Below are 13,764 nucleotides of genomic sequence, written 5' to 3'. Positions count from 1 at the left end.
CTTACCCTGTGTGGCTTCCCATCACAGTGCTATATAAATAAAAGTGAACTGGTCTGGCCCTTCATATCAAAGTGGGTTGTGTGTGGTCCACAATGTAAAATGAGTTTGACAGCTCTGCTCCGCAGTACATATACAACATAAAAGAAAATGCCTTAATATATTAGTGACTTTGGCTGAGCTTTAACGTAATTAATTAAATCTGATTGGCAAGTTAATGGCTATTATTGTTGAAGAAGTTAATTTTTTATGCGTCTGCAAGCAAGTACAGCTGCTGAAAAAAAATGTTCATGTGCAACACTAATAGATGGAGAAAGAGCAGAAATGGGAGAAATATTTGAACTTTTTTTCCCCCAAAGGTGAGCACTGCTCAGCAAGTGACATTTGATAAACTTGAAATTTAAAGTTTACATGTGATGTCCTGATACGCTTTACACTTTTTAAAATCATTTATCGGCTTTCTACATCACGTTTTTCGCTAAATTATGTTTTCATGAAACATCTTGCAAAACTAACTGTAGCGCACTAAATGTTGTGTTATTCAAAGGCTGCATGAAAACACCGGGCAGTTTAGTGCAAGCTGAACTGTTAGTTTGCAGTGATGCACGAAGTTGTACTGGTTACATCTCGGTTACTGTTACTTGGTTGCATCCGCGATTGCAGACATCAATTTATTTTGATCGATGAATTTATATTTACTTTCTGAAGTCTGTCTTTCATACTAGCTTTATTGTGTCTATGGGTTGGAAATCAGCCATATAGATCATGAAACATCTGAGTGTATTTTCATGAATTCATTTGGCTAAATCCACAAAGAGCAGTGAATATCCTAGTAGCGGCAAAATGCCGGATCATCCCAGTCTGTACAGGAAATATCACTGGAGGCCACAAAACAGCTTATGTGACTTATTTGTAAGTAGTTCTTTTCACCACGTTACACAGCTACACCCAGTCTAGGGTTCCCCCACCTGCCAAATCCCACTTTAACACCTGCTTACGTTCCTAGCTGCTTTAAAGCCCACTAATTAACACATTTTATTGTGGGTAAGTCTAATTGTGAAAAAAATAAAAGCAACACTCTGACAGGCTGTTAGGTGCTGAACTATTTCTTGGCAGATGACTTTCTGGAGTCATGCCGTCATTGTGAGGTAACCAGTGGAGACTCTGGGAAGTTACTGGTCTGAGCCAAGAAACAGTCTGGCGCATAACCTAATTTGGCTCTGGCTTAGGCCTGAACCCACAGACACAAGCTTTATCAGCCTTCCTATCATCCAACTGTTGATGAAGTTTTTTTTTTTTCTTTTCAAAACCAATGCACCATTGTTTTAATCATGAATTTAAAGCCCACCCTCTTGATGTAGAGCTGAGCTTGTTTCAGTGCAACCAAACTCACTCGCCCCACTCCACCCTTGGCTTTCATGGATCGCGTCATAACTCATTAACCAGCGTAAATTAAAGCTAGAAATTTGGTGTTCTTTTTCTGACAGTGGCCTCAAAAACAAATTCTCACACTTCTGATTTTGTTGTTCTACAAGCAAACTGTTGCGCAATAGGCTTATGTAATACGTATCCAGAAGATTCTGTATTGCTCATTTAAGTTCTCTGAAGTGACGTGCTACCTCTCTGTGACCCACATAAAGGCAAGCCTTACCGTGCCAGACTACTGTGGTCACCCCTGGGTTTCGTAACAAGGTTCGAACAGTCTGTTTTTCCCCTGTTCCCTATGGGGGAAAACTATTGCATAATCGCGTGTCTGCATTTGCAGGCCTGTGTGGCGGTGCTTTCTCCTGTCATTGTGTTATTTAGGAGCCACAGTGCAGCTTCGAAACATCCAATCTAGCCATCCATCTCCCCGCCACTCCTGCACCACCTCACCGTGGCTGTTACACAATGTCCAGCTGTGGAGCACAGCAGTGTGTTGGGAGACATCTGCGCCTCTCCTCCTGCAAAATCCCCTCATCACATGGTTTTGTTTACGCATAGCTGCTTTCAATATCCCAGCGATGTGAACAAAAGAAAAAAAAAAAACACAAGGGGAACACACAAACTCTGTCCAAATGACACAAGGAAATACAGTCACAGGAAATGCATTCGCCACCAACTCTGCCCCAAGCCCACAGTGGCTTGTGCTGCATGCAAACCAGGATGGATGAGCCTGTTGCTCTGTCATATCACCAATTATGGCAGCGGCACGGAATCCTCACGGTATCTCATTGCTTCCCATTTTCCTCACATTGTCTGTGTCGAAGCAGTCACTGCGGTGTACCCAAACAGTATCTGGAATGTCTGCGGTAACAGAACTGGGAAGCACCGTCTCCTTTTGATCTTTAGCAGGGAGGTAGATGCTAAGTCATGTGTGAGGCAGCAGGTCTGGTAAGAGTTTGGCTGTGAGCTAGTTGGCAACGTTTCTGGTTTGCGGGCTAGCGATCCAGGCTGGCCCCAGACATTTGTTGGCAGACCCGAGGCTGTAATGAAACCACCCAGAGTGTTTTGGCTCTCGCAGCCAGACTTCTGCTCTCAGTGTTCCTGCGACACTAGAGTCTCATCTTCAAACGTGTAGAGACCCTGTAATGCTCCACAGAGCTGTAACAGCCCACGACAAGTAACAATAATGTTTACCGTGTTTTATTTTTGATGTCCTGTATGCATCTGTTTTACAGATTTTCAGACGATTACACATTATGTTTAAACGGATTACTTTTAATAATAAGTACACAATCCACATAATGACATCATTAAGTTAGAAACACATGTTTTAAAGAAGAATTGTCTTTACACAGCGATGCATGTACAAATGTTTCTAGTGTTTTAATTAGAAAAAAGTGAGGCTTGGTTCAGGATAAATCTACTCTGGTCACTACACTGTATCACCGGTGCTAAACAGTATTGACAAAGGCAAACCCCTGTAGTTTCAGTAATCCCCTGAATCTGGTGACCTATCATCTAATCTGAGACTTTATGTAAGGGATAATCTCAACTTTACTTTTGTTTGACTATGGCGTTACTTTATAGTTGCCAGTATCTTAAATGTAGAATGTATAGAGTAAAAACAGGGATATTCTGCAGAATTCATTTACCCCTTTAAAGGCTTATACAAGTACCCGCCCTCCCAGTACGGTATCTTTGTGATCCATCACTCCAACTCCTTGTGAAGACACCACACCAGTGTCTGTCCCACACCTGTCATGGACACCACACGGAAGCCAATCTTCTCCAGCTTGTCCAGCACCAGGCGAGGCGGGTCATCCACGTGATACTCGGAACTGAAACAAGCATAAACAAAGCAATTCTGCTTTCCACAGATGTGGGGATTTCTGCATCTCTCAGTAAACTCCTCTTGGAAAATAGAGTGCTGTTAATTGTTCTAGTGCTTGTTCACTTCCTTCCACACCTTGTTTCATTTGAATCAGATTGCCAGTGGCAACACCTCCCTGATCTGTATTCCATCACCTTGAACGGTTTACTCCAAATCTGCAAGGCAGCAGCTTTCCTCCCCCCTCCCCAACCACACTGAAGCCTTTTCTTCTATACGACCCGATTTCAGCTCTGCTGTCAACATGTACATGTTAACTGCCAAAATGTACAAAGCATCAGTTTTAAGTGCCTAAATATGGATATGCTGCCCACTGTGAGCAAATTTACAGTAGACTTGGAAATAAAGTCTGCACGTCTGTGTGCAGCTAAAGATCAGAATGGAGGCAATGGTTAAATCTTACCCATTTACAATCACTGATAAAAATTGTTTCACAAAAATTATTGAATCAGGAGCAAAATCCTGTCAATCTTTGTAAGAGACATCAGCCTCATGGTGCTTAAAAGCTTGAGCTGAGATAGGCTTATAAAACTTAACCATTTATCCTTGGGTGTTTCACATGGTAGCTCTGAGGTCAAACAGTGCAATTTAAGAAAAATGAAAACAGAAAAACGCTGCAAAGACCCTCAACTAAAGTGTTTTTTGGGAGACAATAAGGTGAAGGATCAGCTACAGTAAATGGCTAATAGCAAACATCTATGGTTTATATAAATCATGTGATTAAAATCACACAGTGCCTTGCGTCTTCCTCCTGCTATTCCATGGTGTTACCGTCACCCCAAAAGCACTTCCGTTCTGATTTATTCAACTTCCGTTGTGTTTTAGCTGCAAAAGATTTCACCTCTCAGGGCCATCATAACACGCTTCCCACATTTGACCTATATAGCTCCCATGATTACTGACTTAGGTACTCACAAATTGTTCCCCAGCATAGTCGTTTTCCTCGCTCCCAGGTAATTCATGACCACTGGATCCGAAAATTCATCCCCCACATTTGTCGGACCGTTCTCCTGCAAGGCAGCATTAAGTGTATTACCCACACAGCTTAGAACTTACTCTAGAAATATTGGGGGGAGACAGCATCCCTAAAAAAATTGTCTGTACAGCTCTCACTGATTGCACCTGCAGCCCTCTGGCAGGTGCACATGATAATCTCCAATATCTGAACATGCTAAAAATAGATGATCCAATATACTTAAAGGGTACTGGAGGAATTAGGCTGCTGGAGTCGTGGAGACATCAAAATGAACATGCGCAAACAAGAGGCCGACAACTGAGCAACATGTGTTTTTAATTGACGTGGCACACACACATACAAAAAGGTCCCACGCACGCTTCTCGCGTCTTTTGTAACCATAACTTTTTTCCCCCCAGCGTGCCGAATATTACCGGCCATTGCATAACCAACCTTGGCTGATCAGTAGGCTAGTGTGCGCGCTGTTTGCAGTCAAATAAACACATCTGCGAGTCAAACGCGCCTCCCCCGACAGGATGATGGGAGTCGTTTACGTATGCAAGATACACACCAGTCGAATCTGTGTGCTGACGAACATGTACGGCATCCCGCTCGCTAGCTTTGCTCCGGTATTCCCCCAGGAGTGACTGAAAGAGGTGTCCTCACAGATAAACGGTGCCCTCTTCAACTCGAGCTCCAGCTGACTGCGCTTAGCGGAATGCGGAAACACCCACCGCGACGAGCCAATCACAGAACCCCTCTCAGCATCTGTCAACAGCCCGCTCTGCACAGGGTCTTGTTCAACTGGGATCGCTGGTTTGTTGATATGAGAAACGCGGGGCAATGTGCATGTACGAGAAGGAAATGTTAATTTATAGTTTCATTTAACTAAGTCATTTTTTATTCTTCCAGTGCGAAAGTTGACTTTAAAATCTCATCATTCTTTGGATGGGAATTTATTTAATAAGCTACACATTTATTAAATTACATTTCAGCCACAACCAATTGTGCTACACATTTTCTTTCATTTTCAGGCAACTTACTGCAAGTGGAAAGAAATGCAATTTCAGTTTCCGTGGTCGCTGTCGTACAGTCTGCTCTATGTATTTGCATGTATTTGTTTAATGCATGTATTATATTAAACCTGCACTGTCTAGAATTCTCTCCTTCCCAGAGATTTATTAATTTCCTCCTGAGTTCGGTAATAATAACTCTGGATCACTCTTGTGACTGGGAGGGAAATGAAAGGCACAGACCAAAGGAAAGCAACAATGGTGGGAACTCCGATAAGATCAGTAATATGAATGTAATGTCCTGTGGATGCCAGAAAAGCCTGGTGGACTCTCAGTTAGGCTTTGCATGTCATGGTCAGTGGGAACAGTAATTTAAAGCCTGATCGCTGCTTAATAATATTGTGATGGTAGGCAGACGTGCATCCAGGCAAACCAGATTCAGAAATGTCCTGTGGTGCAATCAGTTTTGAAGGCATAAATCGAACCAAAGTGGTTTACCATCAAATCAAATATGTTTTTAAGATTGGGTCGTGTATTTGTCTTAAATTTAATACGTCGTTAGCAGTCTGAATTGACAGTGTTAAATGGCTTCTGACATTATACAGAGCCTTTAATGTGCATCTGCTTGATTCAGACTGGCATCTGTGAGTGGTGGGGACTGCTGAGAAGAGCTGACCTCTACTGGCTTCTGAGATCAGTGAAATTCATTTCCTATTTGTTTTATTTTCATTTCTTTTCATTAACAAGTTAATTGTTTTGTATTCAGTAAAATCAGCTTCAGTTTGGATCATCTGCACTACTCCTAGACATCAAAAAGAAACCAGCTGAGGTGGTTCAGCCCAGGGGACTCAGGGATCCCTCTTGGGTGTCTTCTGGGTGAGGTGTTCCAGGGATGTCCTACCGGGAGAAGGCCACTCTAAACAGATTATATCGCTCAGCCTGGCCTGGCAACACCTCAGCGTTCCCCTGGATTACCCAGAGGAGGTAGCTGGGAAGAGAGAGGTCTGAGATTCTCTGATTAGGCTGCTGCCCCAAAGCCTGACCTGAGATAAGTGCAAAAAGATGGATGGACGGATGTGATACAAAATGAAAGAAACAAGTCTTCACCATTAAACCAATGAGATCTGCTGCAGGAGAGAAAACAGGAAGGCAGCAGAGTTATTGCAGAGGCTCCAAAAACAAAGCAGAGACCCCCTTCTTGCCAAGAAGAACCCTCTCTCTGCAAGCATGTTCCTATGCACTGAGACACTTCCTGTGCTCCTGCAGCGTCTTCCTGCACTCGCTCATCTGCTGCTGGTTAATAGAGTCCAGGGTCAACTCCTCTCTGACCCTGTGGTGACAGTGGAGCACATCCCTGGTGGGTCCACGGGAAGCAGCGTGATCTTTTGATGAGGTCTCTGCCTTAGCCTCTCTCAGCTGAAGTGTGACTGCCTGCTGCCGGAACGCTTCCATCAAAGCTCCTTTTCTCTACACAACAGTCATAAAAATACAACCAAGAAACACAACTGTGCTCAAGTTGAGTCTCGGCCTGTTTACAACATATGATATTGAAAACAGAAACAGACATCAATTAAATTCAAATAAATAAGCTTCATGTCTTGTACGTGCAATCCGGCCGTTGTGTCGGACATCCCACTCGCAATATCAAGCTTCACATGATCAATGCGTTTGATGGATTTACTTGCTGTGAATAGGCGTGGGCGAGAAATTTGCCCTGAAAGGGTTGCGCTGCTAAAGCGATCGCTCTAAATCACTGAGTGGGAACTGAATAGGAATGAATTATACAGCAGACAGTGTATGCATTTCATGATTTACTGTAGGTGTGTGGTGCTGGGGTTATTATTCCACTATTCAGCTGAGAGATTTAAACTGTGGGAGATTGCAGACAACAGGCACCTCTGACAGACTGGGTGCTAGGCTTGAGCACAGCGTAGGTTTACATTTGTTTAATTGTGATGAATCACTGCATTGTGAGGCCATATACTTTTTTTCTTTAGAGCTTCATAATCGAGTGCCTGCAACTGCCTTGTGTAGCCTGTTTCTCCTCCAAGGAGCCTCGCGGTCCCTCTTTTGCAAGGAGATACATCACTGACCTCCTTTTTCTTTGCTTTTTTCCAGATTTCACCGTGCAGCTTACATAAAGCATCTCCGTGCTGCAGCGATATTACCCGACAGCAAGGTTCAGCTCTTTCCTCCTCCTCCTCTTCCACCACCTCCTCCTCTCTGTTTTCACCTCACCTCACCTCCTACTTTGAAATGCTGCGCTCACTGATAGATGACACAGCCGGCATAGCGTTATGAAACATGTGCGAGCGTGGTCACCGGGTTAACATTTTGCTGAGAAACACCAGGATGCGGTTTAGGCGGTTCTGCGTACTGAAAAGGAGGTTTTGTTTAGGGAGACTTTCTCCCAGTGATGAAGAAAAATGTCATCAAATATTTGGAGCAGCGTTTTCTCACACACTGTCTTTTCTCTCGTCACCTCAATTTAGGGCTTGATTTTGTGCGAGAGGCATGTCCCTTTGGGTTACCACAAATGGGATTGATTGGGCTACTAGTAACAGGAAACAACACGATGTGCAATAAACAGAGGGGAACAGAGAAGAACTTTACGAGGTCTTGAATGCATCTATCAAGCTATCAAGACTTTTTCTCTGGTCTATTCTGTGTTTCATTCTGAGGATTTGTAACCCCGACAGCCATCATTTAGCTGGAATATTTGTCTCTTTTTAATTTAGATTGTTGATGCTGTGAAAAAAGACAGAACAGTGATTTGCTTAAAATGACCTGGGACATGTCTCAGTTTATCTTAAATGTTCCAAGAACAGCAGTCTGAGATTGAAATCCTTTGGGATTTATAAGTAACTGAGCGGCTGCGCACCATTTACTGTTTGACAACATGATTAAAACACTTCCAAGCATGCCTCAGTCCTTAGTAAACCTCAGAGTTAAAGACTTACTGCAAATAAAGTCATAGTCGAGGGTTAAAGATGATTTCTCGGTCTCAAAATACTACTTTGACTACTCAGCCGGAATGTTGATGACATGTCTCCTTCTAAAGTCTGAAACTTAACAGGATTTATTGTTACAAGATGTTAATCTGTTTGGAAAGTGCCATATAAAGACAGGGTGAATGAAATGGTAAGTGTGATGGCTAATTGAACAGGGAGAGGAATGACAGCATGGATGTGTAGCAATAGGACTGATTCAAATCTCGATTCTCATCAGGCCTGTGGTCATTGGAATGTTTTGTATTATATGCCGCAGCATGTGGTTGCTGTTTATGCACAAGTCCGGCAGAAGTAATCTGCTCTGTGTATCTTACAGCTTCGGTACACAAGGGATGGCTTCTCTTAGAATAACTACCATGACAACGAGTTGGGCAAAAGCAAAGGGACAGCTTGGCTTTGTTTAATCCATAACGACGACAGAAAGACAGGATATTGTACCCTTCATTGTGCAAAGATTGCTGGTTTCCATTAAAATATGGTCGTAACAGCTGTGTAGTGTGATGTGTTATTATAATGACATGCCATGCTGGGCAGCAGTGACTACAGCTTTAGATCACATCAGTGATCAGAAGGCGATATGACGAGTTTATGACTTTTAAACATTTTTTAGTGACGCTTAACTTGTGCTTGTAATTTGTTAAAACTGTTGCACACAGTACCAGTTAATCTCAGCAGGATTTTCCTGTAATAAATCAGCAGGTCCTTACGATGAAGAGCACACACGTCTGTTATATATCACATTTGGTGATAGCTGTATGGATAAACACTTTGTATCTACAACCCCAATGCCACAAAAGTTAGGATGCTCTGTAAAATGTAAGTGCAAGGATTTGGAAATCTCATTAACCTATTTTGTTTTATTCGCAATGGAGCATAGAAACCATATCAAGTGTTTACACAAAATGAGGTCATTTTGGATTGGGTGGTAGCAACATGTCTCAAAGAGGTTTAGACAGGGTTCATGTTTACCATTGTGCAGCATCGCCTCTTTTAACAACAGTCTATAAATGTCTGTGAAGTGAGGAGACCAGCTGCTGGACTTTTGGGAGACGAATGCCGTGTGATTCTTGTCTGATAAAGGATTCTAGATGTTCAGCTGTCCTGGTCTTCCTTGTTGCATTTTTTATGTAATGAAAAGTTAACTTGACTTCTTTAAGTTTGTGAAGATGTTTCACCTCTCATCCATGAGGCCTCTTAGACGTGAGCTCGATGCTCTCAGCAGGTGAAAGATCTGGACTACAGAAAGGCCGGTTAAGTACCCAGACTCTTGTAATAAATGCATGGATAAGCATTATCTTGCTGAAATAAAGCCTGGCCTGAAAAGTATATCAACTGGATGGGAGCACATGTTGCTCTAAAACCTGTTTATACCGTTCACTTGCCTTTTCAGATATGTAAGTTGCCAGTTCCATAGGCACTAATGCGCCCCTATGCTATCAGGATCCTGTCATGTTTCGGCTGTGTGGCAGGCAGGGACTGGACCCAAACGCAAACTCACTGGAGACAGGATTGAACTCAAAAGGGCAGCTTTTATTGCTGAACACAAAAACTCTACAAAATCTAAACTGGGAAGACTAACAAAACACACAGCATGAGGGAGACTACAACACTGACAAAGCGCAACACAGGGCTTAAATACACAGAGGGATAACGAGGGAACGAGACACAGAAGGAGAGCACAGCTGGGAGTAATCAGGCTGGACGAGACAAGGGAAGCAAAACTAGAAACAGTGACATGAGACACGGACCTTCAAAGTAAAACAGGAAACACACTGACTGAATTCTAAACATGCAAACTTAACAGCAACTGGGGAGACAGAACATAGGAACCTGAAACATGGTACAAAAACGTCACAGTGGACATAACATGGAACACAGGGAAGCCATATGACAAAGCCAAAGAACTAAACCTATGATAAGCAAAACTGAGACCTAGGGAAACAAGAAACAGTACAACAAAGGACTCAAAACATAATCCATAATATAAAAACGAGATCTCTTCAAAATAAAATAGGAAACATAATGAGACGCAGACATGACAACCAGAACTTGACAACGTAAGACACAGACATGAAACACATGAAGAGCAGGGGAGACTTAACATGGGTTGGAAACACAAGGGGGAACTAATAAGCAAATGAACATAGGAGGCCTAATGAGCTTAAACATACTATAAACATCAAAATGAACTAAAACTCAAAACACTGTGTAACAGTAGCTATTGTAATGCAGTGTATCACCACATGGCGGCGCCTCCTGTCTCACGACTGGTGTCACCCCCTTTTTGTTCTTCTTCGCACTCCTCCTGTAATGGATGCTCCCGTGTGTACGCGGACTAGTGTGCTCTTTAGTAATGTGTGGTAGAGGTAGCACTTTTATTTTTGATATTGTAAATAAATGAGTACTTTTTGGAAAGTCAGAAGCTGTTGCTCATTCGCTATCCACCTGCACACCTCCGCGGCTGGCTTCATCTCCACCGCACGTTACAACTGGGTCATAAGACCCAGGATCGTGACAGATCCAAGCTTTTGAACTGCAACTTCTGACCACAGAACAGTTTTCTACTTTGCGTCAGCACATTTTAAATGAGCTTTGGCCCAGAGAAGACAGAAAGGCCTCTGGATTTAAATGTGGCTTTCTCTTTGCAATGATAAAACTTGCATTTGTGCATGGCATGGCAAATTGTGTTTACCATGCCATCGGAGCTCATACAGTAATTTCTGTGACAGACTCTTATCTGTTTTTAATGGAGTACCCCCTGAGGGCCCAAAGATCACGGGTATGCAATATTGATTTTTGGCCCATGCTCACAGACATTTCTCCAGGTTCTCCAAATATTTTGATCATATTATGTCCTTAAGAAACTCTTCTATTCTACAATGCTCTTTAGATACTTAATCGTCAATGTACTGACCTGTTACCATTTAACCAAAGTAGCTGAAAAATGTTTCTGCAACTGTTTCTTTTTGCTTCTTTTTGCTTATCCTACCTTTTGTTTTTCACCCTGCCCCAACTTTGCTAAGATGCGTTGGTGCAATTAATTTCAAAACAGGCAAAAACTTTCATGAAATGGTAAAATGTCTCTCTTTAAACATTTGATTGGTTTTCTTTGCTCTGCTGTGGTAGATACTAAAGTAGTCTTTAATATTATAGTCTGCGATCAACATTACAATAAGAGAACAACTTAAATAGATGTGTCCTCTACTTGCCCTGGCTACACAGGAAGAAAGACAACGCCAGACAATGAGAGAAGATGATGTGACAATGATGTCATGATATTTCTCATTCTGATCAAGGCCAAACGTCTTAAGGGATTTTCTTGCTGTACGTGATGTCCATCATCCTTCACATGAGAAACAAAATTTTCAGATGTGGAGCTGCAGGTGTGGAATTCAAATCATGTAAAAAATAAAAACAAAAAACCCCACAAACGCAAACTCCACCAGCAACTAGCTATTACCAGGATCATTGCAAAACACCACTTTGCCACACAATGACAATAAATTACCATCTGGCACCATGATTTTATTGTCTTGTTTTGACAGATTACAAGTAAATTACCATCTCGGGTCTGAATCCATTGATAGATCACATCCTGGGTCCCATCATTTAACACGTTTACTGGGTTTGGGGTACTTTAAAGCTGATCTGACTATCGTGAGTAAGTCAGTGGGATTTCTTGGAAACAGACAGAATGTAGACACACACATACAGGCACACACACAGACTGTCATGGTTTTACAAGATGATAGATGAAGCTGAAGGCAGAAAGTCACATTCTTAAATGTAGTGTGGTTGTGATGGTTGCTGTGCTCCCAGACCAATAGCTCACTGACACTTATCTAATTCATAATTTGCTGCTTTATTGCAACCTTCAGCTGAAGCACAAAGTCACAAGGGAAACAGGGACAGCAAAAACACACACACACACTCACATGAAAAAATATACTGTGTGGCTCGTATGTTCTGTCTCCGTCTCTCACTTGATTAAACTGAGTGGGAGGTTGAGTAATGAGGCTTGACATGTAATCCAGGCCTCTTTTTCTTATCTTTGGTTGTTCCCTCATACTCCTTCATCCCACCTCTAACCACTTCAGGGAAAAGTCTGGTTTGTCTTCAGCACTCCTTTGTGCACTTTAAACCACACACTGCATTCCACAACAGTCAGCTCTTCCTCAAGTCTGACCAGCAGTGTCTGTCATTTTATCTTAGTGCTGAGATTGAGATTGAGAGAAAGTGTCTGCTACACAATGAAATTCCACAGTGGAACGGGAAATATAGTGCACATGGCAAAGGCAGTTTTTAAATACCTATTAAAATGGGAGCAGTGAGTGAACAAGAGGGGATTTGGCAAAACCACTGGTGTCGTAAACGTCTGATAGCTTCTATGCTGAGGAGCAAGTGAACATTTTGTACTTGAAGTTGATGTGTTAGAAGCAGAAAAAATGGGCACGCATGAGGATTTGAGCAAGTTTGACAAGGGCCAAACTGTGATGGCTAGATGACTGAGTCAGTGCACCTCCAAAACTGCAGCTCTTGTGGAGTGTTCCTGATCTGCAGTGGTCGAGATCTTTCAAAAGTGGTCCAAAGAAGGAACAGCCCATATAGCAACTGACTTCTGGCATGGTAAGTGGGATATCATCCAGATATGGCCCAGATCTGGCCCACACAATGTGCTTACACATGGTCCACATACCGCAAAGAATGACGGCCCTTTGGTGGCCCAGATCTGGTTTGCCAGAGGTGGCCCACACATGGGCCAGCACAAGGCCAGTTGCAGACACACTGCTGGCCCAGAACAGTTTCAGGTCTGGCCTCAGATGCCAGCCTAATGTGTACCTTAATCAAGCCATGTAACAACATTCTTTGTGCTCCGCGCGGACAGAACGGCAGAGTCGAACAAAACCAAAGGTGGGGGAGTGTGTTTCATGATAAACAGAAAGTGGTGTGATGCCAGGAGCATTTCTACTCTCTCCAGCGGCTGCTCGCCACATCTGGAGTTCCTGAGCATTAAGTGCCGCCCTTTCTATCTGCCCCGTGAGTTCACCTCAGTCATCGCCACGGCGGTCTACATCCCACCCCAAGCGGACACAGGTATGGCTTTGTCCGAATTACATGATGTGCTGAGCTCGCTTCAAAACAAGGACCCGGGCGCAGCCCTCATTGTAGCAGGAGACTTTAACAAAGCGAACCTCAGACAAGTCATGCCAAACTTTTACCAGCATGTCTCGTGTCCAACGAGAGGGGATCGGATTTTGGATCACTGCTACACGCCATACAAGCAGGGCTACAAAGCGGTCTCACACCCGTCTTTTGGGAAGTCTGACCACAACGCCATCTTCCTCATCCCCCAGTATAAACAAAGCATACGGAGGGAAGACGTGACCACGAAGGAAGTAAAACGGTGGACTGCCCAATCAGAAGCTACGCTACAGGACGCACTCAACGACGTAGACTGGGACATGTTCAGAGCAT

At 43.1% G+C, this 13,764-nt stretch overlaps 1 protein-coding gene across 1 annotated transcript; it reads right to left on the bottom strand.

Moving 5' to 3' along the window:
* Window positions 1–2,676: 2,676 nt before the first annotated feature.
* Window positions 2,677–5,065, bottom strand: gchfr (GTP cyclohydrolase I feedback regulator). Its single transcript, XM_026152802.2, has 3 exons — window positions 4,837–5,065; window positions 4,226–4,320; window positions 2,677–3,260 (listed from the first exon to the last, which is right to left on the bottom strand). The coding sequence occupies exons 1-3, from the start codon at window positions 4,870–4,872 to the stop codon at window positions 3,131–3,133; spliced, it is 261 nt and encodes an 86-aa protein (XP_026008587.1). The 5' UTR covers window positions 4,873–5,065; the 3' UTR covers window positions 2,677–3,130.
* Between the last annotated feature and the right edge of the window lie 8,699 nt (window positions 5,066–13,764).

The sequence above is a fragment of the Astatotilapia calliptera genome, chromosome 19 (genome assembly GCF_964374335.1).
Source record: "Astatotilapia calliptera chromosome 19, fAstCal68.1, whole genome shotgun sequence".
Lineage (NCBI taxonomy): Eukaryota > Metazoa > Chordata > Actinopteri > Cichliformes > Cichlidae > Astatotilapia > Astatotilapia calliptera.
This window is presented reverse-complemented; position numbering and strand designations above follow the sequence as displayed.